Here is a 26,406-nt window from a genome sequence, read left to right as displayed (position 1 = left end):
CGACTTTGGTTATAAGACAATTCTGGGAATGTCTCTAGACCTAGAACATTACTCAATGTTGTCCAAAGTTATTGCCTCTGGGTTGTGTTCAAATAGGCCAGTACAGGCATAAATCTGACTGAAGCAAAACATTTCAAACAACTATTTTTGATAGTCAAAATCAAAAAGACCAGAGATTCAGATGTCAAAATTGTTTTTTTTTTGTTGTCATACAACATTGGCAAAAATAATTACAAATAAGTTAATATCTACAAAGATACTATTCACAGCTTTTTTTTCTTTTTTTACATTATACAAATTTACATTATGAGAAACTCCATCCATAAATTTCTCCCACAGAGCTAGCTTACATACCATCCAAATATAAGTTATCCTACGACCTAAAAAAATAAAATAATAATTGGCAAATTTAGAGGTTAACTAGATCATACACACACACACATTTTTTTTCTGAATAATAACATGCAAACAGATGTTGGCTTTTGACAGTTGAACCTTGTAGAGGGTTAACCGGACCACCGGGCATTGAACACAACTCAACGATAACATGTAATGTACATGTTGTAACTCCCCAGACAAGTCTATTGTACCTTGGCTGTGTTCTACTGTGCATCCCAAATGGTACACTATTATTCTCTAGAGCGCACTACTTTTGACCCAGGGCTCATTCGGCTCTGGTTCAAAGTAGTGCACTACATAGGATACCGTTTGAGATGTAGACTGTCTGATGTGGCTGGAATGTTACAAATCCAAACATGCACCACCAACACTTTAACGCTACATCTACAACAACAAAAAATAGTTTTTAAAACGTTTTATCTTTGAGTTGATGGATTCCGCTGCCTTTCAGGATTGTTTAAGTCTTCCCAATAATGTCTTTTTTGTTTAGCTTAAAATAAGATAGATACAGTATATTGATCGGTTTGTAACAGACCACACTGGTAGCCCTATTGAACTAACGAAATTAAATATGTTTTATAGGAACGTTGTTTTTTTCTCTCGTTTTTTTTCTGGGTCGTATTCACCAGGAACCAAAATGTGCTGTCACAGGTTAAACGTGACTTGCTAAATGTGTCTAACGCTACAAAACGTTTCACTAATGAACATAACCCTACAGTATATAAACGGTGGAACCCAGGCACTGTGGCTCCTTCACAGGGGTTTGGTATGGTGGCATTTGTTTCGGTGGTTGCTTTGGCAGAGGAGGTAAAGAGGGAAGTAAGGGCCCTCTGCATCAGAGCCCAGGGAACTGCTCAGGCTCTCCTCCCCAGAACTCATGTCTTCACACGAGTCCTCGCTGAAAGAACAAAGGGGGGGGAAACAATTGAATACGTTAATATTTAATTTGTTTTCATCGTTGATCCTGTTTGCAGTTCATGTATTTTCATCCTTACTATTATTGTTTGACTACAGGACTAATCCCAACAATTCAAGTAATCTTTGAAATGTGGAGATTTAACTGGTTGTGCAACAATGTGGTTGAGCCGTTATGGCAACCGGTTGCTAGGCAGGTAGGAAGTGACAAGTCACTCACCCGCATACATGTCATGTCTGAGTAATTGTGAGCAATGTGAGGGAGCCAGGCAGACAGGGATGGGTCTCTGTAGAAAGGCTGTAGGGCTAGGCTAACTGATGTAACAGGCAGGGCCGTGAGTCACAGGTTGCATACCAGGAGTACTATAGTGTACTGTAAGAACTGAAACTAGGAGTGGCCATACACTGGATGGGTGGGGCATTTAAATGTGCCCTTTAAACTGAACAAAAAATGCAACATGTTAAGTGTTGAACTTAGAAGTATTTCTGTGTAATAAAGCCCTTTTGTGGGTTAAAACTAATTCTGATTAGCTGGGCCTGGCTGCCCAGTGTCTGGGCCTGGCTGCCCAGTGTCTAGGCCTGGCTGCCTAGTAGGTGGGCCTGGTTCCCCAGTGGCTGGGCCTGGCTGCCCATGGCTGCAATTTACTTTAGAAATTGTTGCATTTCATATTTTTGTTCAGTGTAGTATTCAGTTGTCTGGGGATTTTCCAAAGCGTTTTCTGTTGTCATACAGTGTGTATATAGATGAATCTCGTGATAGTGTGTCCTCTCCAAGAATCTATTTGAAAATGTTATTTTCCAGAATATATGCCTACTGTCTAAATGTGTTTTTAATGAGCATGTTGAAGTATTTCTTCCTCCTACGGGGACAGTATTCATCATGTATTCCTGTTTACCTTTCGTCCCAGCAGTCCTCAGGAATGGTTGGCAGTTCAGGGACGCTGTAGGAGCTGGTGTGAAGGTTCTGAGCTGTCCTTCTCGACACGACCCAGACAAGCTTCTTATTGTTGGGTCTGCTACATTCAGGAGAAGAGTAGTCAGACATACACTTGGCCACTAGCCCCCTCCAGTGTAGCAGCTCAGTGTCAGTGATCTGTAAAAGAAGACCAGGTCATCATAACATTGGACACCACGGTAACATAATTGACAGGGTCAGTAAATACCATTGGGATGGATTCCAGGTGTTGTAAAAGGATGGCAGTTGGGAACTTGAGGCCGAGAATGTAAAATGGCCTCCCATATGGGTCAGTTGTCATATGAAACCTTATGGACTAGGGCTTTAGGGCACACTATGTAACACTGGTTCCAGGGCAAAAAATGTATTTGTGTGCAAATATGACAGGAAACTGGATTGTGTTACTTTGTTAACCAAAGGAATACTTTATTTTGTGATAAGTCCTCACGGCTTTTGACACAACAGTAGTTGTTTACCTTGAGATGTCTCTGAACACTATGTGCTATTTCTAGCATGTCAACAGACTGCATGGCTTCAATCTCTTGAGTGAGGAGTGACAGGGCCAAGACGGACGGCTGGAAGAGAACAAAGAAGAAAACCATACATCAGAAACTGCTGCCTAGAGGTCTACTGGAATATGTAACTAGGCCTATAGACGCTGGGGACTGTTATGCTCTGGGGTCATGCCTTACTTTAGCTTTGGAGAATGTGATGCGGCAGAGACAGGCTTTGAGGTGGGCCTCTAGTGTGTTCAGGTTCAGGGCCTCCTTACTTTATGAGAGACAAAGGGAAAATGTTTAGACAAAATTCATTTGAATCAGTTCGATGGGAAAACAAGGTCATTAGGTTACTTTGTTACATAACTGATGGTGGGCAACATGTTATCTGAAAATGTTCAGTAACGCTGTTACAGTAGATACAACCAGTGCTGTCCTTTCACAGTAAGGATTAATGTCACTTTGGAAACAATGAGGGGGGGGAACAAGCTCCGATTGGGATTTTTGTGTGTATGTATATACACACACATATAAACTCAGCAAAAAAAGAAACGTCCCCTTTTCAGGACCCTGTCTTTCAAAGATAATTCATAAAAATCCAAATAACTTCACAGATCTTCATTGTAAAGGGTTTAAACACTGTTCCCCATGAACCATAAACAATTAATGAACATGCACCTGTGGAATGGTCGTTAAGACACGAACAGCTTACAGACGGTAGGCAATTAAGGCCACAGTTATGAGAATTTAGGACACTAAGGAGGCCATTCTACTGACTCTGAAAAACACCAAAAGAAAGATGCCCAGCGTCCCTGCTCATCTGCGTGAACGTGCATGAGGCATGAGGACTGCAGACGTGGCCAGGGCAATAAATTGCAATGTCCATACTGTGAGACGCCTAAGACAGCGCTACAGGGAGACAGGACGGTCAGCTGATCATCCTCGCAGTGGCAGACCACGTGTAACAACACCTGCACAGGATCGGTACATCGGAACATCACACCTTCGGGACAGGTACAGGATGGCAACAACTGCCCGAGTTACACCAGGAACGCACAATCCCTCCGTCAGTGCTCAGACTGCAATAGGCTGAGAGAGGCTGGACTGAGGGCTTGTAGGCCTGTTGTAAGGCAGGTCCTCCCCAGACATCACCGGCAACAACGTTGCTTATGGGCACAAACCCACCGTAGCTGGACCAGACAGGACTGGCAAAAAGTGCTCTTCACTGACGAGTTGCGGTTTTGTCTCACCAGGGGTGATGGTCAGATTCGCATTTATCGTTGAAGGAATGAGCGTTACACCGAGGCCTGTACTCTGGAGCGGGATCGATTTGGAGGTGGAGGGTCCGTCATGGTCTGGGGCGGTGTGTCACAGCATCATCGGACGGAGCTTGTTATCATTGCAGGCAATCTCAATGCTGTGCGTTACAGGGAAGACATCCTCCTCCCTCATGTGGTATCCTTCCTGCAGCAGGCTCATCCTGACATGACCCTCCAGCATGACAATGCCACCAGCCATACTGCTCGTTCTGTGGGTGATTTCCTGCAAGACAGGAATGTCAGTGTTCTGCCATAGCCAGCGAAGAGCCCGGATCTCAATCCCACTGAGCACGTCTGGTCGAGAGCCATGCATGCTCTGAAACACGACCCTGCCATGCCGCACTGCTTCTTGACACACTGCTCGCTTAACCCGGAAGCCAGCCGCACCAATGTGTCGGAGGAAACGCCGTACAACTGGCGACCGAAGTCAGCTTAGAGGCGCCCGGCCAAACCCTCCCCTGGGGTGGCAGGTAGCCTAGTGGTTTGAGCGTTGGGCTGACAAGGTAAAAATCTGTCGTTCTGCCCCTGAACAAGGCCGTTAACCCACTGTTCCTAGGCCGTCATTGTAAGTAATAATTTGTTCTTAACTGACTTGCCTAGCTAAATTAAAAATGTAAAAACCCGGACGACGCTGGGCCAGTTCCCAGTTGTCTTGAAAGCACCATTATGATAAGTCGGGCTGTGACGTTATGGAATTTTGGATGCCCGTAATTGGTCAGATAAGGTAATTGTGCCAGCCCTAATGATAAGCCAGATATGTCAACAGCTGCTTAAAGTTAATGTCTAGTTCATTATGTCACCATTGCTATCTTCAGAATTGGGCGATTTGTAAGTAATATCTGTCATAATGGGTGCCTTACCTGTCTGAGGTGTGTGAGAGTGTGATTCTATGGTATAGGTGCAAAAAGGTTAAGGCTGTGATGGCTTCGAGTTGGAAGTTGAGTTTCTCAGAAATGATCTTCTCCATGCGAGTGAGGTCCGAGACTGTAAACTTGCACTGGCTGATACGAATAAGTTCATTGGTGGAAGACACGTTGCACTCTTCTTCGACTGTTTTGGCTGCGATGTGGAGGCAGCTGATGCTAATGCAGGCTAAATGTTTGGGTTGGACCTGAAGAGGAGTCACACACACAAAGGCTTGTAATTAGTGGGCATATGCAATTATTAGTCAAGCTACCTCCACTTTTCATTTAACTTTTAATGTCCATTGTCATTTTTACATTGTGTCATGTTTTGTTTTTGTCAAGAAAGGAAAACAAATGTTACATTTTAAAGGGGTTGAAATTCTTTCTGAGGTCTGCTTTTATTTGGTTTTTCAGCTCACTTTCATCATGGCCAGAAATCTATCCAGCAGGTTGACTGCCAGAACGAAGGTCTGGGTGCTGTACCCAAAGAAACTGGTCAGGCTCCAGAGGTCTTCCACTTTGACGTCCCTACATTTAGCTGAGATTCCTTGGCTGGCATTCTGTAAGTCATAAAACATTTTAGGCATTAAATGTGTATTAATATGTAATAGGTGATACTTTAAATATATATTTGTTTAACCATAATGTTATTGTTACAGGATTTATATTAACAATTTATTTAAAAAATATTGATCGTACAGCATATTTACTGTACTGCAGTGAATATCTACCTCTCTGGTTGATTCGATCAGGTGGAGTCCCGTTTCTTTCGGGAGATAATAAATCTCCTGTTCAAAATTGGTTTTCAGCTCCCTCATAAGTTTAACGGCTTCCATGTCTAGACTGGATTGTTACAGAAATCTGAAATCCTTCCACTGTAAAACAACAAGAGTCTGATGTTAATGGTTGTCCGTTATTAACGTTACATTCATTCACCCAGGCGATAGGTTCAAGGTTTGCCCAACCCCCCTCTCTCAACTGGGATACGGTGTCAGATGTCTTAGGTTAACGCTTACATACACCAGAACAAATCCTATTTAGCATTTAGAGTGAAAAACTGTTTTAGTTATGCCCATTTTTTTATTTTATTTTGTGAGACACTAGAAAAACGGATAACACAGCGAAACGGCATTCGCTTGAATCTATTAGATAGCAAATAATGATTAAAATCGTCGACGGGGGGGTATTATTGTTCTTGCCCAGGTCAGAGTTCATTCCCTGGCAATTCCCTTCGATTTTTCATAGATCTTGGTGTTCAATCGATATAAAATTGTAGTCTAATAAAAGCGGTTTGCAGCTACTAGTCGGTGATGTAAAAAAAAAAAAAACAACAACATGTTTTTGTGTAAAATCTCGACTGCTCTATGAGGAAGCAGCGAAAGCTAAACCAGCCAGGGCAACGTTAGCTAACAGAGAAGATAAATAACAAAGCCGAGGCAGCGAACTGGGTTACCTAGATTTTTCGCTGTGAGAAAATCAGTTGAAGATGCCAATTTCATCGACAACCATGAAAGGCAAAACCAATAGAGATGTATAGTGCCGTTTTAAAATCATAAACATGATAACAAAAACATTCAATCCTGCCTTCAGGAAGGAATTAATTAAACTAGATAAAATAGTCTTACAACAGCATTAGAACATTTCACATTACCTCACATCTATTCAGTTTTCTTGCATCCAATGTACACTATGAATTTCAATATTTACCTGTTATGTTAGTTACATCGACATATTCTCACGTCCCAAACTATTTTGTTTGTTCCCTTTAATCTCTAGTTTCTCATTCCTTTCTCTTTTTGTTGATGTTGAGAATTTCCACACCCAGAAACGGACGTCAATGTCGCGTTAGCCAATCATGTACGTAGCTATCCTCCTTGTTTTGACTTGTCGAGGAAAGTCTGCCTCCTTTTGTAGTTTACTACTATTTAGTACTTATTAAAGAGTTGGTAGTGCTAGACAAACTAATGTTGTAATAAGTAACGTGGTTAAACGTTACTTATAGATTACAATGGATTTCGTATGGAGTGTTGTTTTTCTACACCATCTACACCAGCTCGATATTGACACTTCCACGAGCCAATCATCTTTCTCCTTTTTTCCCGTTCAAATAGTCCGCCCAATTTTTATTTTTTTTCTATTGGATGCCTGGACAAACCCTTTTACTCACGATTGGTTAGAAATAATTAGCTCGGATTGTATGTAGGGCATTTAAACATAAAACGACCTTTTTTTTCCTTCTTTTTTTTCTGGTCCAACCAACTGTCTGCAGAATATTTGGGAATTTGTTCTTAACTGACTTGCCTAGTTAAATAGAGGTTCAATAAATTGGTTCAGGGATGACTAGGGGAATTTATGATAATACTGTTATAGTCATGATACTGTATTACTGTTCCTGCACATCACACAAAACCCCAAGCAATGAGGTGGTTTTATAAAGCAAAATCAATAATTCAAAGAAAATATGTATACATGCATTTAGGGGTGAAGCATTGGCAGTAAATAATTTTCCAGGTTTATGATTACTGTCAAGAACAAGGTGTGTGGTCTCTCTGTTTTATTCGAATTTATGTCCCCTATGCACAGTATTATCACAAATAGTGGTTTATTTATACAAATCTGTTTCATATTCAGACGTGGTTGGCAAAGGGTAAAGAAAACGTCTGAAACGTATTACATAACATAATATTGTAGTAGGATTCATTCGCAATAGAAAATAGGTCTACCAAACATCGAATACAATTGAAAACAAATGTAATGTCATAGCTCAAATCCATCATGATAAACCCGAAAACAACAATTGTATTTTTAATTTACCATAATAAATAACATTTATCCCAAATATTTGTACAATATTCATTTTCGGGACCAGCTACGTGACGCACGTATGCGGATCGATTTCTCTCTCCCAAGAGTCTCCTACTCGGAAGTAGACATATCTGTCTATTCCGTACCATTTTCATATACATTTCATTTGGAAGACCCCCATTTATCCCCAAAATAAAACACAACATGAAATCGAAGATGGAGTAACTTAAGACCCGATTTACCTCTTTGTTTTACCTCAGTTTAATGGACCGGATGATTTCCAAGTCAAACTGTGATTCCCACAGCTTTGCAGGGGAGGTAAGCTAATGCTAGCTAGCATGAAGTAGAGCTTTCTAGCCATATCGTTTTTATAAATACATTAAGTTATCTTGGATAATATGCGTTGTCTATTAATGAAATGTTTTATTATTAGCTAGCTAACGTTTACCATCGGTTAGTGTTTGTTTCTGTTCTCGCTAGTTCGGTAGCTAGCTAGCTGTTACGTCAACTAACTGGTTTACTAATGTTACCATAACTCGCTAGTTTGTTACAAACGGTATCGGTAATATTAGCCTGAATCGTCTCGATATGAGAGAATGCCTCATCGCGGTTGTTACTACAAACAAGAGTTTCGCTAGTTGGGAAAGTGAATGAGCGTATTTAGTGGTGACCAGTGTCCGTAAACCAGGTTACAGTAGTATTCATAAGGAAGTGATTGTTTGGTATCATCTTAACTGGGGTGTAACTGCAATTCATAAACATGTTGTAAAACACAAAGTATCATCTCTGGCATTTACAGGTAGCTGTATCCAGTGGGGAGGGAGGCGTATCCAGGGGTCGCAATGAGGAAGTTTGCCGAACCCTTGGAAAGCCAGAGGCTGTCTTTTCTTCTGGAAAAGGCCGCCTCTAGGGAAGCCCAGATGTGGAAGGCGTACGTGCCCAAAAAGACGTATACCGGCGTTCAGGTGAATCCCACAACACAAAAACACTGTGCTGTTGTCCATATGAAAGAGAATGCAGCAGGTCATGTTAAACTTTGTTTTGAGGTGGTATCTTTCTTAGGTTATTTCCTTGGTACAGATATGATACATATATGTGTATCACCTAAGGTCACTGTTAGGAGTAGGACCCATTTGCATTCATTTGTGAGTGCAACGGGCCATTATCTAAAGGTTCCCATATGGTCTAGCGGTTAGGGTTTCTGGTTTTCACCCAGGGGGCCTGGGTTCAACTCCTGGTATGGGAACTCAAATATTGTGCTCCCGAGTGGCGCAGCGGTCTAAGGCACTGCATCGCAGTGATAGAGGTGTCACTACAGACCCAGGTTCGATTCCAGGCTGTATCACAATGGGCGTTGATTGGGAGTCCTATAGGGCGGCGCACAATTGGCACAGCGTTGTTCGGGTTAGGTTTTGGCCGTTGTAGGCCGTCATTGTAAATAATAATTTATTCTTAACTGACTTGCCTAGTTAAATAACGGTTCAATTTAAAAACTGAAGCACCTGCTGTGGCTAATAGGTTCATGCTTTCACTTCCATCCTACTCATAAGTCCAATGAACAGTCCTGCCCTGATCATTGGCTAGCAACAGAAACCTGCTGAAAGTGTTAGCAAGTTAACAGGATTTCGAAAAGGATGCCTGCCTGACTGTTAATCTGAGTCTCTTTCCTGCTGACTCACTGCAGCACACTTCTATCTATCTGATTTGCCTAAAAGTACACATGTACACAGTGTGGTCATCAACATGTTGCTAAGATAAGCTATTACTGCCAGTGTCACCAGAGCCGGATATTGAGCCTTATCCAACTGTAATGTATAAGGCTCTGACCTTCAACATTTTATCTCTCTACAAATTATCTATGGAAATTAAAACATAACAGTAACAGACACATGTCCCAAAACAGAGTGCAGTAAAACGTACTCCCTGTCCCAAAACAGAGTGCAGTAAAACGTACTGCCTGTCCCAAAACAGAGTGCAGTAAAACGTACTCCCTGTCCCAAAACAGAGTGCAGTAAAACGTACTCCCTGTCCCAAAACGGAGTGCAGTAAAACGTACTCCCTGTCCCAAAACGGAGTGCAGTAAAACGTACTCCCTGTCCCAAAACGGAGTGCAGTAAAACGTACTCCCTGTCCCAAAACGGAGTGCAGTAGAAGGGGTAAACCAGTCAGTCAATTCATGTCAAGACAATGACTTGGTCCTAGTACATTGGTTGTTTTGCTCACTGAGTAATTTCACTATGAGTCAAGAGGCACTTTAACAAGGCAACATGATGGTGAGAAGTGGCTTTAGGGCAAGGCTAGAGTTCAGGTCACTTTAAAGCAACACTTGACTGCATCCCAAATGGCATCCTATTCACTAGTGCACTTGGGCTCTGGTCAAAAGTAGTGCACTAAATAGGGAATAATGTGTCATTTGAGGCTAAAAGCTTCCAGTGGGTGCTGGTTAGACCAGTGTCAGGTTACAGGCACGCAGACCAGTTCAGAAAGTCAGTTGGTCCTTTTACTTATTCACTGGTTTGGTTGATCTGTTTGCCTCAAGTCATTCTTTGTCTTCAAGGGACAGCTTGACCTTTTTAGTTGAAATGTTGACTGTATTTGTTTCTTTAATTGACATTCAGGCTCTCCTTCAAGAAATATTTTTTCTGTACTTTAATCAAGTCTATGATTTTGATTTTGGTTGTTTTGATTGAGACTTTTGTTAGTCATTTTTAAGTGAGTGGTTTTGATACATTGGACATTGATATTGTAACCTAATTGGATCTTTTGAGTTTATTTCCCCCTGAATGTGAACGGATCACTCACTGTTTACTGACGCTCATGCTATGTCTCCTCTGTAACTGACCTGTGAGGTGTCCTGTCATTTTAACTGACCCCTCTGTGATTATCCCTAGGATACAGACATCTCCCCTGCCCAGCGTGATGAGGCTGTGTGCTGGCTCATTGACCTGCACAGTGACACCAAGCTCTATCCAGAGACCCTCTCCCTAACCATCAGTATTTTAGACAGGTTTTTAGGCGCTATAAAGGTAAGATGGCAAAACAATCTTTAGTCTGATCAGCTATAGATCTATGTAGAATGTCAACAGCATCTTCAACCTTACCAGCTGTGTAGGCTAGGGTATATTTCTTATCTTCACTGTGACTACTCTTGGACAAGATTTGACGGTTTTATGAGTTTCCTCGATTAAATATATTTTATTAAATATATAAATTCATCTGTAACTTATCAAACCTGATGTTGCAGGAAGTACCATACACTCTAGAGTTCACTCAGGAAGTGTCAGTGTGTGATTTATTTAGGCCTGTTGACAGAAGCAGCTCTCCTGTCTCTTCCTGTATCTATCAGACTAATCTTACTTCCCCTAGTATTAGCCTGGCTCCCTTTATAAAGAGCTTGGCTTGGGTGGTATACGGTATACCAGGGTATTTGGAAATAGCCACAGGATGGTTTTTCAGTATGTCAAAACCGTTGAAACTATTTATTTGAAGTTTTTTCAATACATTTGAATATTTGTAGATACTTTTTAAGTTAATACCTGCAGTCAACTTGTGCAATATGTTAGGAGGTAAAACAGATTGCAAATTTCATAATTTCACCGGTCACATTATTTTACACTATGAAGCTTACCGTAGTTCCCCAGAGCAGTTGAGCCAGTCACTTGAGCAGGTGAGTCCAGCTGTGTATTGACAGGGGTCGTGTTTTATATTGTAAATATAGGTGTTTTTTTATTCTTCTATAGAGTGTTCAGGGGACGTGCAACTATAGTTTCCCTTCACGTAAAATACATTAACATTCGACAGAAAATATCTTTGTTTTCATCACATGACAACAGAAGTGCAACGCAATTTGGCTGGCAGCCGCACAAGTAAATGAGATTACAATGAAAAAGCGAGGTATTTTTTGCAAAAAGAATGCATGTTCATCATATTTCTAATGTTTATCATAGGAAATGTAGCTGGCTGCATTCTAATGTTTATCATAGGAAATGTAGCTTGCTGGATTCTAATGTTTATCATAGGAAATGTAGCTGGCTGCATTCTAATGTTTATCATAGGAAATGTAGCTGGCTGCATTCTAATGTTTATCATAGGAAATGTAGCTGGCTGCATTCTAATGTTTATCATAGGAAATGTAGCTGGCTGCATTCTAATGTTTATCATAGGAAATGTAGCTGGCTGCATTCTAATGTTTATCATAGGAAATGTAGCTGGCTGCATTCTTTCTAATGTTTTGCTTAAACTTCATCTTTAATTTTACCAGAGAAAAGTGGTGGGCTACACCTAGAAAAGTAGCTAGACATCAGTCAGAGTGCTGTCTGCTGATAGAATGCCCGTTCCTGAATTCTCATCCGAGTGGAGAGGTGCAACTGAAGCACAAAATGTGTGTCTGATGCCGAGCAGAAATTACAATAAAAAGAGTTTTAGATCTGCGTTTACAAAATGCAGCAAGATATTTATACTTTAGGTCATGTAGTGTATGTTGACACCTGCTCATCAAACATCTCATTCTAAAATCCTGGGCATTAATATGGAGTTGGTCCCCCCCTTTGCTGTCATAACAGCCTCCAGTCTTCTGGGAAGGCTTTCGACTAGATGTTGGAACATCGGTGCGGGGACTTGCTTCCATTTAGCCACAAGAGCATTAGTGAGGTCTGATGTTGGGCTATTAGGCCTGGCTTGCAGTCGGCATTCCAGTTCATCCCAAATGTGTTTGATTGGGTTGAGGTCAGGGCTCTGTGTAGGCCAGTCAAGTTCTTCCACATCACTCTCAACAAACCATTTCCCTATTGACCTCGCTTTGTGGACAGGAGCATTGTCATGCTGAAACAGGAAAGGGCCTTCCCCAACTGTTGCCACAAAGTTGGAAGGACAGAATCGTCTAGAATGTCATTGTATGCTGTAGTGTTAAGATTTCCCTTCACTGGAACTAAGGGGCCTAGCCCAAACCATGATAAACAGCCTCACACCATTATTCCTCCGCAACCAAACTTTACAGTTGGCACTATGCATTCGGGCAGGTAGCGTTCTCCTGGCATCCGCCAAACCCAAATTCGTCCGTCAGACAGGGAAGCGTGATTCATCACTCCAGAGAACGCGTTTCCACTGGTCCAGAGTCCAATGGCGGCGAGCTTTACACCACTCGAGCCGGCGCTTGGCATTGCGCATGGTGATCTTAGGCTTGTGTGTGTCTGCTCAGCCATGGAAACCCAGTTAATTAAGTGCTCGACAAACAGTCCATGAGCTGACGTTTCTTCCAGAGGAAATTTGGAACTCGGTAGTGAGTGTTACAAGCAAAAACAGACGATTTTTACGTGATTCAGCACTCGGTGGTCCCGCTCTTTGTGTGAGCTTGTGTGGCCTACCATTTCGCGGCTGAGCCGTTGTTGCTCCTAGATGTTTTTCCACTTCACAATAATAGCACTTACAGTTGCCCGGGGCAGCTCTAGCAGGGCAGAAATGTAATGAACTGACTTGTTGGAAAGGTGGCATCCTATAACGGTTCCACGTTGAAACTCACTGAACTCTTCTGTACCATTCTACTGCCACATTCTACTGTCAATGTTTGTCTATGGAGATCGCATGGCTGTGTGCTCGATTTTATACTCCTGTCAGCACGGGTGTGGCTGAAATAGCCGAATCCACTAATTTTAAGGGGTGTCCACATGCTTTTGGTTATGTGGTGTATTTGTTATGTGGTTTCTTTTTTTCCTGCGTGAAAAATGCAGAATTCTGTGTTTACGTGACCCTAAGTTTTTAACTTGCTAGTTATTTAAGTAGGTGGCTGAATTAATAACGGTGCATCATATAGTGTTAGCTTTCTGCCGTGTTTGAGAAATCAAAGCTATTTAAATGAATTATCTGTACAGCTGCCACTACTATCTTGATAGTTTTTTTTTCTCCTCTCTGTTCTTGGCCCGTCTGCTCCTCCCCCATCTTCTCTGAGCTGAGCAGGCAGGCTTGTTGACCTAGTGACTCCAGACTGCACACAGACACAGCATGTACACATGCTGCTCCAGAGCCAGTACTGTTCTTCTTTCAGACAAGCATGTGTCAAAACTTTGTTCATTATGCCCAATGTCCCTTGTTCACATTCGCTTGTAAATGTCCAAACTCACCAGAAATGACATTCAATAGCTCCTACCTATATATGTATACCTTTATGAGCTGGATTACCTGTCTTTGTAATTCGTTTATTTTTGTTTGCGCTCATTAGCATATTTTGCTAGTATCCTGCATGAAAAGTAGCTATTACTTGTGCTAATTTTGTTAGCATTCTGGTAAATGACGCCACTGGGCTTTTGTGTGGTTTTGGCGCCCCCTTTTGTACTAAGGCGGTAATTCCCAAAATCCTGGAATGAGAGATGAACGGTATAACCAAAACCACACAGAGAGATGCCATCAAAGGCATAAAAATGTGTAAGCGTGAGTAGAGGGCGTCAATTAACATGTGTAGCATATGCCATTTAATTGTCAGTAGAATCCATATAAACAGTTGTGTTTGTTATGTTCGCTTTGTAAATCAAATCAAACTTTATTTGTCACATGCGCCGAATACAACAAGTGTAGACTTTACCGTGAAATGCTTACTCACAAGCCCTTAACCAACAGTGCAGTTCAAGAAGAAGAAAATATTTACCAAGTTGGCTAAAATAAAAAGTAACACAATAAGAATCACAATAACGTGGCTATATACAGGGGGCACCGGTACCAAGTCAGTGTGCAGGGGTACAGGCTAGTTGAGGTAATCTGTACATGTAGATGGGGGTGAAGTGACTATGCATAGGTAACAAACAAACAGCGAGTAGCAGCAGTGTACAAGAGGGTGGGTCAATGTAAATTGTCCGGTGGCGATTTTTATGAACTGTTCAGCAGTCTAATGGCTTGGGGGGTAGAAGCTGTTAAGGAGCCTTTTGGTCCTAGACTCGGCGCTCTGGTACCGCTTGCCGTGCGGTAGCAGAGAAAACAGTCTGTAACTTGGGTGACTGGAGTCTCTGACAATTTTATGGGCTTTACTCTGACACCGCCTATTATATAGCTCCTGGATGGCAGGAAGCTTGGCCGTTCGCACTACCCTTTGCAGCTCCTTACGGTCAGATGCCGAGCAGTTGCCATACCAGGCGGTGATGCAACCGGTCAGGATGCTCTCGATGGTGCAGCTGTAGAACCTTTTAAAGATCTGAGGACCCATGCCAAATCTTTTCAGTCTCCTGAGGGGGGAAATGTTTCTCGTGCCCTCTGCACAACTATCTTGGTATGTTTGGACCATGATAGTTCGTTGGTGATGTGGACACCAAGGAACTTGAAACTCTCGACCCGCTCCACTACAGCCCCGTCGATGTTAATGTGGGCCTGTTCGGCCCGCCTTTTCCTGTAGTCCACGATCAGCTCCTTTGTTTTGCTCACATTGAGGGAGAGGTTGTTGTCCTGGCACCACACTGCCAGTTCTCTGACCTCCCTATAGACCGTCTCATCGTTGTCGGTGATCAGGCCTACCGCTGTTGTCGTCAGCAAACTTAATGATGGTATTGGAGTCGTGTTTGGCCACGCAGTCGTGGGTGAACAGGGAATACAGGAGGGAACTGAGTACACACCCCTGAGGGGCCCCAGTGTTAAGGATCAGCGTGGTAGACGTGTTGTTGCCTACTCTTACCACCTGGGGGCAGCCCGTCAGGAAGTCCAGGATCCAGTTGCAGAGGGAGGTGTTTAGTCCCAGGGTCCTTAGCTTAGTGATGAGCTTCGTGGGCACTATGGTGTTGAACGCTGAGCTGTAGTCAATGAAGAGCATTCTCACATAGGTGTTCCTTTTGGCCAGGTGAGAAAGGGCAGTGTGGGGTGCGATTGAGATTGCGTCATCTGTTGGGGCGGTATGCGAATTGGAGGGTGTCTAGGGTGTCCGGGAGGATGCTGTTGATGTGAGCCATAACCAGCCTTTCAAAGCACTTCATGGCTACAGACATGAGTGCCACGGGGCGGTAATCATTTAGGCAGGTTACCTTCGCTTCCTTGGGCACAGGGACAATGGTGGTCTGCTTGAAACATGTAGGTATTACAGACTCGGTCAGGGAGAGGTTGAAAATGTCAGTGAAGACACTTGACAGTTGGTCCGTGCATGCTTTGAGTACACGTCCTGGTAATCCGTCTGGCCCAGCGACTTTGAATGTTGACATGTTTCAAGGTTATGTTCACATCGGCTACCGAGAGCGTTATCACACAGTCATCCAGAACAGCTGGTGCTCTCATGCATGCTTCAGTGTTGCTTGCCTCGATGCGAGCATAGAAGTAGTAGGATTCAATCTTAATCCTGTATTGACGCTTTCTTGTTTGATGGTTCGTCTGAGGGCATAGCGGGATTTCTTATAAGCATCCGGATTAGTCTCCCGCTCCTTGAAAGCGGCAGCTCTAACCTTTAGCTCGATGCGGATGTTGCCTGTAATTCATGGCTTCTGGTTGGGGTATGTACGTACAGTCACTGTGGGGACGACGTCATCGATGCACTTATTGATGAAGCCGATGACTGAGGTGGTGTACTACTCAATGCCATTGGATGAATCCCGGAACATATTCCAGTCTGTGCTAGCTAAACTTTCCTGTAGTGTAGCATCCGCGTCATCTGACCACTTCCATATTGAGCGAGTCACTGGAACTTCCTGCTTTAGTTTTTTTGCTTTTAAGCAGGAATCAGGAGGATAGAATTGTGGTCAGATTTGCCAAATGGAGGGTGGGGGAGAGCTTTGGATGCATCTCTGTGTGTGGAGTAAAGGTGGTCTAGAATTTTTTTCCCCCCCTGGTTGCACATGTGACATGCTGGTAAGAATTTTGTAAAACTGATTTAAGTTTGCCTGCATTAAAGTCCCCGGCCACTAAGAGCGCCGCTTCTGGGTGAGCATTTTCTTCTTTGCTTACGGCCTTATAGAGTTGGTTGAGAGTGGTCTTAGTGCCAGCTTCGTTCTGTGGTGGTAAATAGACAGCTACGAATAATATAGATGAGAACTCCAGAGGTAGGTCTCTGTTCTGCCGGTGCATGAAAAATCCCGCCAGCTCTATATTGTCCGTTTCTTCGTTCAGCCACGTCTCGGTGAAACATATGTTACCGTTTTTAATGTCCTTTTGGTAGGATAATCTTAATAGTATTTCATCAGTTTTATTTTCCAACGATTGCACGTTAGCAAGGAGAATGGAAGTCATTGGGAGTTTACTCGCTCGCCTCCAGATTCTCAGAAGGATCCCCGATCTGCGTCCCCTTTTCCGGTGTTTTTACTTCACGCGAAAGGCGTGGATCTGGGCCTGTTCCAGTGAAAACAGGATATCCTTCTCGTCGGACTCGTTAAAGGAAAACGTTTTTTCCAGTCCGCGGTGAGTAATCGGTTTTCTGATGTCCAGAAGTTATTTTCGGCCATAAGAGACGGTAGCAGCAACATTATGTACACAATAAGTTAAAATATAAGTTACGCAAATAAAATAACAAAATTACACAATTGCTTGGGAGAATGTAAAACGTCAACCATGTTCTTTGGCGCCATCTTTTCGTAGGCATTGTGAATTATTGTTGCATGTTCCTTTTTACTCTTATGTCCTACCAGAGCCACCATACCTGCCTGCACTAGTTGTTATGTCAGCTCACGAGCGTGAGGAGGGTAGTAGATACACCTGAGCAGTTAATAAAGAATTTAGCTAGTCTCGTTCTTTCTGCGTAACAGTATTCTCTCTTGAAATTAGAGTCCTTGAGTATTCCAGCCTGCCTAGGCTATATGCGATTGAAATCAACACTGGTAGGCTGCAATTGTTTAAAAATATATAGCCTATTTAACTGAAACCTTGTCTTACAGCCCAATATAGATTTTAAACTAGATCTTTAGCTAGTCTACATAGGGAAGATCATAACAATTTCTCAAATTCCTTTGCTACAAACGACCCACACCATTTATTCGCTCAATTTAGCAGCGTTGCTCTGCATATACGTGAGAAAATTAGACTTTCTAATTTGATTCGCATGACGCTGTTGACGTTTGCGGCCCATTTTTGTTTTTTATATTTTCCCTTACTTGGGCCAGCCCCCTAGTAATTCAAGTTCCAGCCAATGGGGTTCAGCCCCTCGCCATTTGAGTGAGTCAAAGACTAGTAGGCAATTTTCGAGGACCGCTTTTGGCTAAAAGGTATACAAAAGTACCAGAGAATGTCTTTAACCTGGGCTGCCTTCCTGACAGAGTAGTAGTCCTGGAGAATGTCTTTAACCTGGGCTGCCTGCCTTACAGAGGAGTAGTCCTGGAGAATGTCTTTAACCTGGGCTGCCTGCCTTACAGAGGAGTAGTCCTGGAGAATGTCTTTAACCAGGGCTGCCTGCCTTACAGAGGAGTAGTCCTGGAGAATGTCTTTAACCAGGGCTGCCTGCCTTACAGAGGAGTAGTCCTGGAGAATGTCTTTAACCAGGGCTGCCTGCCTTACAGAGGAGTAGTCCTGGAGAATGTCTTTAACCAGGGCTGCCTGCCTTACAGAGTAGTAGTCCTGGAGAATGTCTTTAACCTGGGCTGCCTTCCTTACAGACTAGGTAAATCCCAGGATGCTGAGTTTAGACACGGGGTACTAGTGACGTCACTAAGTCCTCCTGACCCTGTCTCTCTCTCTCTCCTCTCCTTAGGCCCGTCCAAAGTACCTCCGCTGCATCGCCATCGCCTGTTACTTCCTGGCTGCCAAAACCAGCGAGGAAGACGAGGTGAATACATCCTAGCCTCACACCATCAGTCCTTCCTTAGTGTGCTTCACTAGTCACATTATTTGTTTCTTTCTATTCAGCTTTGTTATCCAAACATTTGGCAATAGGATTTGTAGCTGTATTAAAAACAAACTATTTTATGAACGTCCCAACAAAAATGTATTTTCCAAATGCTGAAATGTTGCTCACTGTGAAGATTAGCTCCAATAGTTGTAATGATAGATGAAGTCTAGAGAACTACACACCAAGTTGGCAGAAAGTGGGTTGAACCCAACTAACCAGAAGTCCTCTTTGTCTCTCTCTCTTTTCTCCGTCTCTCTCTCTCTGTGTCGCTCTCTGTGTGTGTGCCCAGCGTGTGCCGTTGCTGCGTGACTTGGCCAGCAGCAGCAGATGTGGCTGTTCCCCATCAGAGATACTGAGAATGGAGAGGATCATTCTGGATAAACTGAACTGGGACCTGCACGCTGCCACACCGCTGGAATTTCTACACATTGTGAGTATTGTATTCTGTCACCACATTCATACTTCTGTCCTAGCCAGAACCACCACTAGAACCACTAACTAGCCTGCAGTGGAGGATCTGGCTCAGTCCTACCCGTGACTGTATCCACCAGAATACTGCCCTGTTTATGAGCTATAGGTTACCACTTTATAACATGACTTAGAAAATGTATCACAACACAGTTTTGTGTTTATTCAGCTAAATTCCATCAACTGTAACTGTCACTCTTTGTCTATAATCTGCTGTTCTCCCTCAGTTAACTCGAGTGCATACATTTTTGTATGTTTATTATGTATATGCGATCCCTATGGGGATCCGAGGTTGTGAATCCATAACCTTAGTGTTGCTAAGACCACTCTCTTACACACTGCTGTTCCCCTTCAGTTCCATGCCATGGTGCTGTCTTGCAAGTCCCGGTTCGCGGTGGGTCTGCTGGGATGTAACCCGTCGCAGCACCTGTCAGTGTTGACCCAGCAGCTGCACTACTGCCTGGCCGACAGCGCCCTGCTACAGCCCCTCTCCCGGGGATCCATGCTGGCGCTGGCCCTCGTCTCCCTGGAGCTGGAGAATATCTGCCCTGACGGGCTGGCTCTCACTGTCCTCTTGCTCAGGAAAGCACAGGTACTAAACTCTCACTATCCTCCTGCTCAGAAAAACACATTTAGGCCTGCAGTACAGTATAATAGCATGTTTGGATAGGGGCCGGTTAGACAGTCAGCGCTTCTGCCTAAAGCGCACATATTTATCAATGTTGACGTGGATTCTAGTCTGACCTACTGCCTATTTGACACTCACCTCCCATCTCTTTCTCTCACCATCTGTTCAATCACACTCACCTCCCATCTCTTTCTCTCACCATCTGTTCATTCACACTCACCTCCCATCGCTCTTTCTCTCACCATCCGTTCATTCACACTCACCTCCCATCTCTTTCTCTCACCATCTGTTCAATCACACTCACCTCCCATCTCTTTCTCTCACCATCTGTTCATTCACACTCACCTCCCATCTCTTTCTCTCACCATCTGTTCATTCACACTCACCTCCCATCTCTTTCTCTCACCATCTGTTCAATCACACTCACCTCCCATCTCTTTCTCTCACCATCTGTTCAATGAAATCATAACAAATACAGGGGGAAAAAATATGGATGTTTACATAACATAGATGTTGTAGTCCCTCCCACGTATCGAATCCATGTTTTGTTTTTTTAGTCACTGGTATTATCAGGATTCCCCTGGGAACCGTTGCTGTCCATTGGTTTCATAATATAGTCTACCTGCATTTTTATGCACAATAACATAATTATAATCAAGATTCTCATTTTACTCCCCCTCTAGATCGACAGTTCTCAACTCATCCGCTGTCAAGCGCTGGTTTCACGTCGCCTGTCCACACAGGAAGTTTCCCTGCCTCCCAACACTGTCTACATCTACCAGCCCCTGCACCGCATCCCCAGTCTGGCCCCAGACCCCTGCGACAGGGAAGGAGAGTCCAGCACCAGGCTCCACTCCCCAGTCACAGACCCCAGGGACCGAAGCCTCTCCTGGGTCTCCTCCTCCACCACCCTGCTCCGGGTCCACGGTCCGCCCATGCCCCGCCACCAACCCCACCAAGTCCACCTGCGCAGCAAGCTCTCAGCTAAGCGCAAGGTGAGAGCTTGGCTACTCCATCAACCGGAGTAAAGTATTTTTAACACCTACCTACCTTAGCCTACTATTGCTATTTTACCTGCCTTGATTCTAAATGCAAGGGGGGGATTGGAGGGACGTGCGACTGCCGTGTTTTCCGTTTGCTCCCGTGGTATTCTTAAAGTTTATGTGAATTTTGCAGCAGAACCGTATTTATTTTCAAATATTATTTTGGTGATCCCTTTCCGTAAAAACTAAATGCATGTTGTTTTTATGGTATGACGAGAATGGCGCCGGAGGGAATGGCTGACGTTTTTACGGGCTCCTGACCAATGGTGTTATTTTTGTGTTATATTTTTAGAAGACCTATGTTACGAATCCCTTTGGCCCGGCAGTCTAGGGGGGGATGGTAACGAGACCCGTAACATAACTCATGCAAAGTATAATAGTGAAAACGTAACAGTGAGAACGAAAAACCACAGATAACTAAATTACCGTCAAACACTCATGGTTTATTTGGTAAACACACGGTAAAGGGGGGGCAGGAAAAGGGGCTGAGCTGGACCCAAGGAAAGAAACAAATATCCAAAAACACCCCTAAGCTAGACTAGCCTACTTCAATACAGCTAACTAACTAACCAAAAATACAGTGGGTGGTCCGCCCAGTTCTAACTAGTGTTCTTAGACAAAGTATTCCTACGGGTAGTGTATGCCCATGGGCGACCTGTCTTGTTACCCCCTTTTCCCACCATCCAACAAACAGTCAAACACCATAACAAAACAATACTCACAGGATAACGGACAAAGTGACATGTAGTTGCTAAACCAAACAAGAGATCTACAGAGAGATTGAGCTCCAGAGAAAACAACTGACAGGGTTTTTAAACCAAGGGGATGTGATTGGTTAATGGAAAAGGAGCAGGTGTCTTCTGATTGATGACAGATTGGGGAATGATGATTGCCACCTGTGAGGGGAGAAGGAGAGAAAATAAATACACATAGGATACACACAGGATACCTGTATCCGTAACAACCTAAGATTAAGAATTGTTGCCTTGCATAAAGCTGGAAAGAGTTACAAAAGTATCTCTAAAAGCCTTGATGTTCATCAGTCCACGGTAAGACAAATTGCCTGTAAATGGAGAGAGTTCAGCACTGTTGCTATCGGTTTTACCTCATTTCTACCAGCACGTCACCTCTGCAAAGAGGGATAAAACCTCTAGAGACACCTTTACTCCACACAGAGACACGTACAAAGCTCTCCCCCGCCCTCCATTTTGGCAAATCGGACTATAGTTATATCCTCCTGTTTCCCGCTTACAAGCAAAAACTCAAACAGCATGTACCCGTGACGCGCTCAATACGCAAGTGGTCCGATGAAGCGGATGCTAAGCTACAGGACTGTTTCGCTAGCACAGACTGGAATATGTTCCGGGATTCATCCGATGCCATTAAGGAGTTTACCACATCTGTCACCGGCTTCATTAATAAGTGCATTGACGACGTTGTGACCATACGCACATATCCCAACCAGAAGCCATGGATTATAGGCAACATCCGCACTGAGGTAAAGGCTAGAGCTGCTACTTTCAAGGAGCAGGACAATTTTCTCGGACGCTTTTAATAATCTCTCTACGCCCTCTGACGAACCATCAAGCATGCAAAGGGTCAATATAGGACTAAGATGGAATCCTACGACACCAGCACTGAGGCTCGTCGGATATGGCAAGGCTTGGAAACGATCACGGATTACAAAGGGAAACCCAGCCGAGAGCTGCCCAGTGACGTGGGCCTTCCAGACCAGCGAAATGACTTCTATGCTCACTTCGAGGCAAGCAACACTGAACCATGCGTGAGAGTGCCAGCTGTTCCGGAGGACTGTATGATCATGCTCTCTCCGTAGCCAATGTGAGCAAGACCTTTAAACAGGTTAACATTCACAAGGCCACAGGGCCAGACATAATACCAGGACGCGTACTCCGAACATGCGCTTAACCTCTCTGACCCAGTCTGTAATGCCTACATTTTTCAAGCAAACCACCATAGTCCCTGTGCCTAAGAATGCCAAGGTAACCTGTCTGACTACCGCCATAAAATGCTTTGAAAGGCCTGTCATGGCTGACATAAACACCATCATCCCAGAAACCCTGAAATGCCACCCCACACCATGACTGACCCACCGCCAAACCGGTCATGCTGGAGGATGTTGCAGGCAGCAGAACGTTCTCCACGGCGTCTCCAGACTCTGTCACGTCTGTCACATGTGCTCGTGCTCAGTGTGAACCTGCTTTCATCTGTGAAGAGCACAGGGCACCAGTGGCGAATTTGCCAATCTTGGTGTTCTCTGGTAAATGCCAAACGTCCTGCACGGTTTTGGGCTGTAAGCACAACCCCCACCTGTGGACGTCAGGCCCTCATACCACCCTCATGGAGTCTGTTTCTGACCATTTGAGCAGACACATGCACATTTGTGGCCTGCTGGAGGTCATTTTGCAGGGCTCTGGCAGTGCTCCTCCTTGCACAAAGGCGGAGGTAGCGGTCCTGCTGCTGGGTTGTTGCCCTCCTCCACGTCTCCTGATGTACTGGCCTGTCTCCTGGTAGCGCCTCCATGCTCTGGACACTACGCTGACAGACACAGCAAACCTTCTTGCCACAGCTCGCATTGATGTGCCATCCTGGATGAGCTGCACTACCTGAGCCACTTGTGTGGGTTGTAGACTCCGTCTCATGCTACCACTAGAGTGAGAGCACCGCCAGCATTCAAAAGTGACCAAAACATCAGCCAGGAAGCATAGGAACTGAGAAGTGGTCTGTGGTCACCACCTGCAGAACCACTCCTTTATTGGGGGTGTCTTGCTAATTGCCTATAATTTCCACCTGTTGTATATTCCATTTGCACAACAGCATGTGAAATTTATTGTCAATCAGTGTTGCTTCCTAAGTGGACAGTTTGATTTCACAGAAGTGTGATTGACTTGGAGTTACATTGTGTTGTTTAAGTGTTCCCTTTACTTTTTTGAGCAGTGTATATATGCATGCAAACATACATACATACATACATACATACATACATACATACATACATACATACATACATACATACATATTGACACAACACACACTTTCACACATCACATACGTTGCCGCTACTCTGTTTATTATATATCCTGATTGCCTAGTCACTTTTACCCCTACCCAACTACCTGGTACCCCTGCCTATTGACTCGGTACTGGTACTCCTTGTATATAGCCACGTTACTACCTGGTACCCCTTGTATATAGCCATGTTACTACCTGGTACCCCTGCACATTGACTCGGTACTGGTACTCCTTGTATATAGTCATGTTACTACCTGGTACCCCTGCACATTGACTCGGTACTGGTACTCCTTGTATATAGCCATGTTACTACCTGGTACCCCTGCACATTGACCTGGTACTGGTACTCCTTGTATATAGCCACGTTACTACCTGGTACCCCTGCACATTGACTCGGTACTGGTACTCCTTGTATATAGCCACGTTACTACCTGGTACCCCTGCACATTGACTCGGTACTGGTACTCCTTGTATATAGTCATGTTACTACCTGGTACCCCTGCACATTGACTCGGTACTGGTACTCCTTGTATATAGTCATGTTACTACCTGGTACCCCTGCACATTGACTCCGTACTGGTACTCCTTGTATATAGCCATGTTACTACCTGGTACCCCTGCACATTGACCTGGTACTGGTACTCCTTGTATATAGCCACGTTACTACCTGGTACCCCTGCACATTGACTCGGTACTGGTACTCCTTGTATATAGTCATGTTACTACCTGGTACCCCTGCACATTGACTCGGTACTGGTACTCCTTGTATATAGTCATGTTACTACCTGGTACCCCTGCACATTGACTCCGTACTGGTACTCCTTGTATATAGCCATGTTACTACCTGGTACCCCTGCACATTGACCTGGTACTGGTACTCCTTGTATATAGCCATGTTACTACCTGGTACCCCTGCACATTGACTCGGTACTGGTACTCCTTGTATATAGTCACGTTACTACCTGGTACCCCTGCACATTGACTCCGTACTGGTACTCCTTGTATATAGTCACGTTACTACCTGGTACCCCTGCACATTGACTCGGTACTGGTACTCCTTGTATATAGTCACGTTACTACCTGGTACCCCTGCACATTGACCTGGTACTGGTACTCCTTGTATATAGTCACGTTATTGTTTTTATTGTCCTATTTCCTTATTTTTTTTTGTGTGTAAATATTTGTCTTTAACTCTGTTGTTGGGAATGGGCTCGTAAGCATTTCACTGTAAAGTCTACACCTGTTGTATTCGGTCATGTGACTAATTATAATTTGATTGAGCTATTGATATTTGATGCAAACTGAACTCCTGGCTGCCAGAGGCCAATAAAACCATGTGAAAGTGTGTCCAGTAACATTTGATTTGTATTATGTTTTTGCCTAAGTAGCTTTTGAGAACAACTATTTTTTTTAAAGCGCTATACAAATGTAATCTATTATTGTTATCATTATTTTTCAGGTGGAGGAGATGGAGGTCGACGAATTCTACGACGGTATCAAGCGGCTCTACAGCGACGAGAGCGGGGGCCCTCCGGAGGGGCCTCTAGGGGGGTGCAGTGTCCTGCTAGTCAGGCAGGAGGGCAACAATTCCCCCTTGCCCCCTCTCCAACCCGTCAGTGTCACATAGAGAAGAGAAAGAAACCAAGGCCTTCTCGTCATCTTATCTGATCTGCAAGGAAGAGGTGTCCAAGTGTTCCCAGTGTTCCAGCAGTCATGGGCATTAACCCACCGTACCAGGCACGAAAGGAAAAAGAAGCTGCTATTTCATAAATATTTGTTGAATAGAAAAGGATTTAAAAAAAAATATTGATATAAATCTTGTCTTTCTCCCAGTGATTCTGTGTGTAAGAGATTTTCCTTGACTAATTTAAGGTCATGTCATCTTATTTCTGTCGTTGAACCTAAAGCCTCTTCTGTAAGTTACATATATTTGTTTTCTTTCCTTCCTTTCCTCAGCGTGTTGCTTTTAATCTTTCACAAAACTTGTCACTTCAAAGTTTGATTTGAATGTAAATGTGTTTATACTAGATAACTGTGTTAACCTGCCAAAGTAGGAAATAGGTGATTTGTGTGAAGTACTGATTGATTTGTTTATAATATATTTTTTAACTTAATCTAAATATCCTCTGTCCACAACCTTCATGTATTTGTCCCATCACAGTGTAGTAGTAAAAGCAAAGAAGATAACAGAATCCTATTACTGATGAAAGAGCATTCATTTTACTCAGTGAAGCATTACAGATGTTTTGGTTTTTTACCCAGTTTGTGTATTGTTTTAAGATGAACAGCTTTTGTTACAAGAGAGATGAAGATGAATCCACCATAATACCTTATCTTCACTGTTCAGAAATGACATGTTTTGTATTTATTGCAAAAAGCAGCTGTCTTTTTCTTGGGTGCTGGTAACTGCCTATGCTCTGCTGGTACACCTTGTGGCACCAATAAAGAAAAACGTTTAACAATCTCATGTAATTTGTTACTCGATATAAAAGTTTTCAGCATTTTGCAGAACATATACAATGTACATCAACATAATAAAAACACGATGGCAGGGTGACTACCTTAATTGAGATAGGGGCTTGCCATTTGGGACGAATTCAGGGTCGTTTTCCCAGTCCCTATAATGATTCTTTCGTCAACGTGTATGATAAGAGAACAGATTCCTGCA

The 26,406-nt window shown here is 43.6% G+C and overlaps 2 protein-coding genes across 3 annotated transcripts; one reads left to right on the top strand and one right to left on the bottom strand.

Moving 5' to 3' along the window:
- Nucleotides 1–176: 176 nt before the first annotated feature.
- On the bottom strand, nt 177–6,829 carry LOC139539164 (cyclin-G2-like). The gene is made up of 8 exons (XM_071342014.1): nt 6,698–6,829; nt 5,722–5,865; nt 5,410–5,550; nt 4,946–5,196; nt 2,962–3,040; nt 2,746–2,844; nt 2,211–2,407; nt 177–1,297 (listed from the first exon to the last, which is right to left on the bottom strand). Exons 2-8 carry the CDS (start codon nt 5,824–5,826, stop codon nt 1,153–1,155), a joined length of 1,017 nt encoding a protein of 338 aa, XP_071198115.1. The 5' UTR covers nt 5,827–5,865; nt 6,698–6,829; the 3' UTR covers nt 177–1,152.
- Nucleotides 6,830–7,878: 1,049 nt separating this feature from the next.
- LOC139539151 (cyclin-I-like) lies at nt 7,879–26,200 on the top strand. Of its 2 annotated transcripts, none has more exons than XM_071341977.1 (8): nt 7,879–8,113; nt 8,595–8,760; nt 10,687–10,821; nt 18,432–18,506; nt 18,859–18,999; nt 19,393–19,629; nt 20,349–20,660; nt 25,198–26,200. In XM_071341977.1, the coding sequence occupies exons 2-8, from the start codon at nt 8,638–8,640 to the stop codon at nt 25,363–25,365; spliced, it is 1,191 nt and encodes a 396-aa protein (XP_071198078.1). In that variant the 5' UTR covers nt 7,879–8,113; nt 8,595–8,637; the 3' UTR covers nt 25,366–26,200. The 2 variants fall into 2 exon arrangements, with proteins under 2 accessions (XP_071198078.1, XP_071198086.1); XM_071341985.1 differs by having other exon boundaries at nt 7,889–8,113; nt 20,349–20,689.
- Nucleotides 26,201–26,406: the final 206 nt, after the last annotated feature.

Source organism: Salvelinus alpinus, chromosome 1 (genome assembly GCF_045679555.1).
Source record: "Salvelinus alpinus chromosome 1, SLU_Salpinus.1, whole genome shotgun sequence".
Lineage (NCBI taxonomy): Eukaryota > Metazoa > Chordata > Actinopteri > Salmoniformes > Salmonidae > Salvelinus > Salvelinus alpinus.
The sequence above is the reverse complement of the archived record's forward strand: the minus strand, read 5'-3'. Positions and strand labels throughout refer to the sequence as shown.

What these genes read in the sequence shown, in the direction of transcription:
- LOC139539164 (XM_071342014.1), bottom strand. Translation starts at nt 5,826, where the DNA reads ATGGAAGCCGTTAAACTTATGAGGGAGCTGAAAACCAATTTTGAACAG. An exon ending in TGATCGAATCAACCAGAGAG is followed by an intron (nt 5,551 to 5,721) that starts GTAGATATTCAC and finishes TATGACTTACAG; the next exon opens with AATGCCAGCCAAGGAATCTC. An exon ending in CTCTCACACACCTCAGACAG is followed by an intron (nt 3,041 to 4,945) that starts GTAAGGCACCCA and finishes TCTCTCATAAAG; the next exon opens with TAAGGAGGCCCTGAACCTGA.
- LOC139539151 (XM_071341977.1), top strand. Translation starts at nt 8,638, where the DNA reads ATGAGGAAGTTTGCCGAACCCTTGGAAAGCCAGAGGCTGTCTTTTCTT. An exon ending in CGCTGGAATTTCTACACATT is followed by an intron (nt 19,000 to 19,392) that starts GTGAGTATTGTA and finishes GTTCCCCTTCAG; the next exon opens with TTCCATGCCATGGTGCTGTC. An exon ending in AGCTCTCAGCTAAGCGCAAG is followed by an intron (nt 20,661 to 25,197) that starts GTGAGAGCTTGG and finishes ATTATTTTTCAG; the next exon opens with GTGGAGGAGATGGAGGTCGA.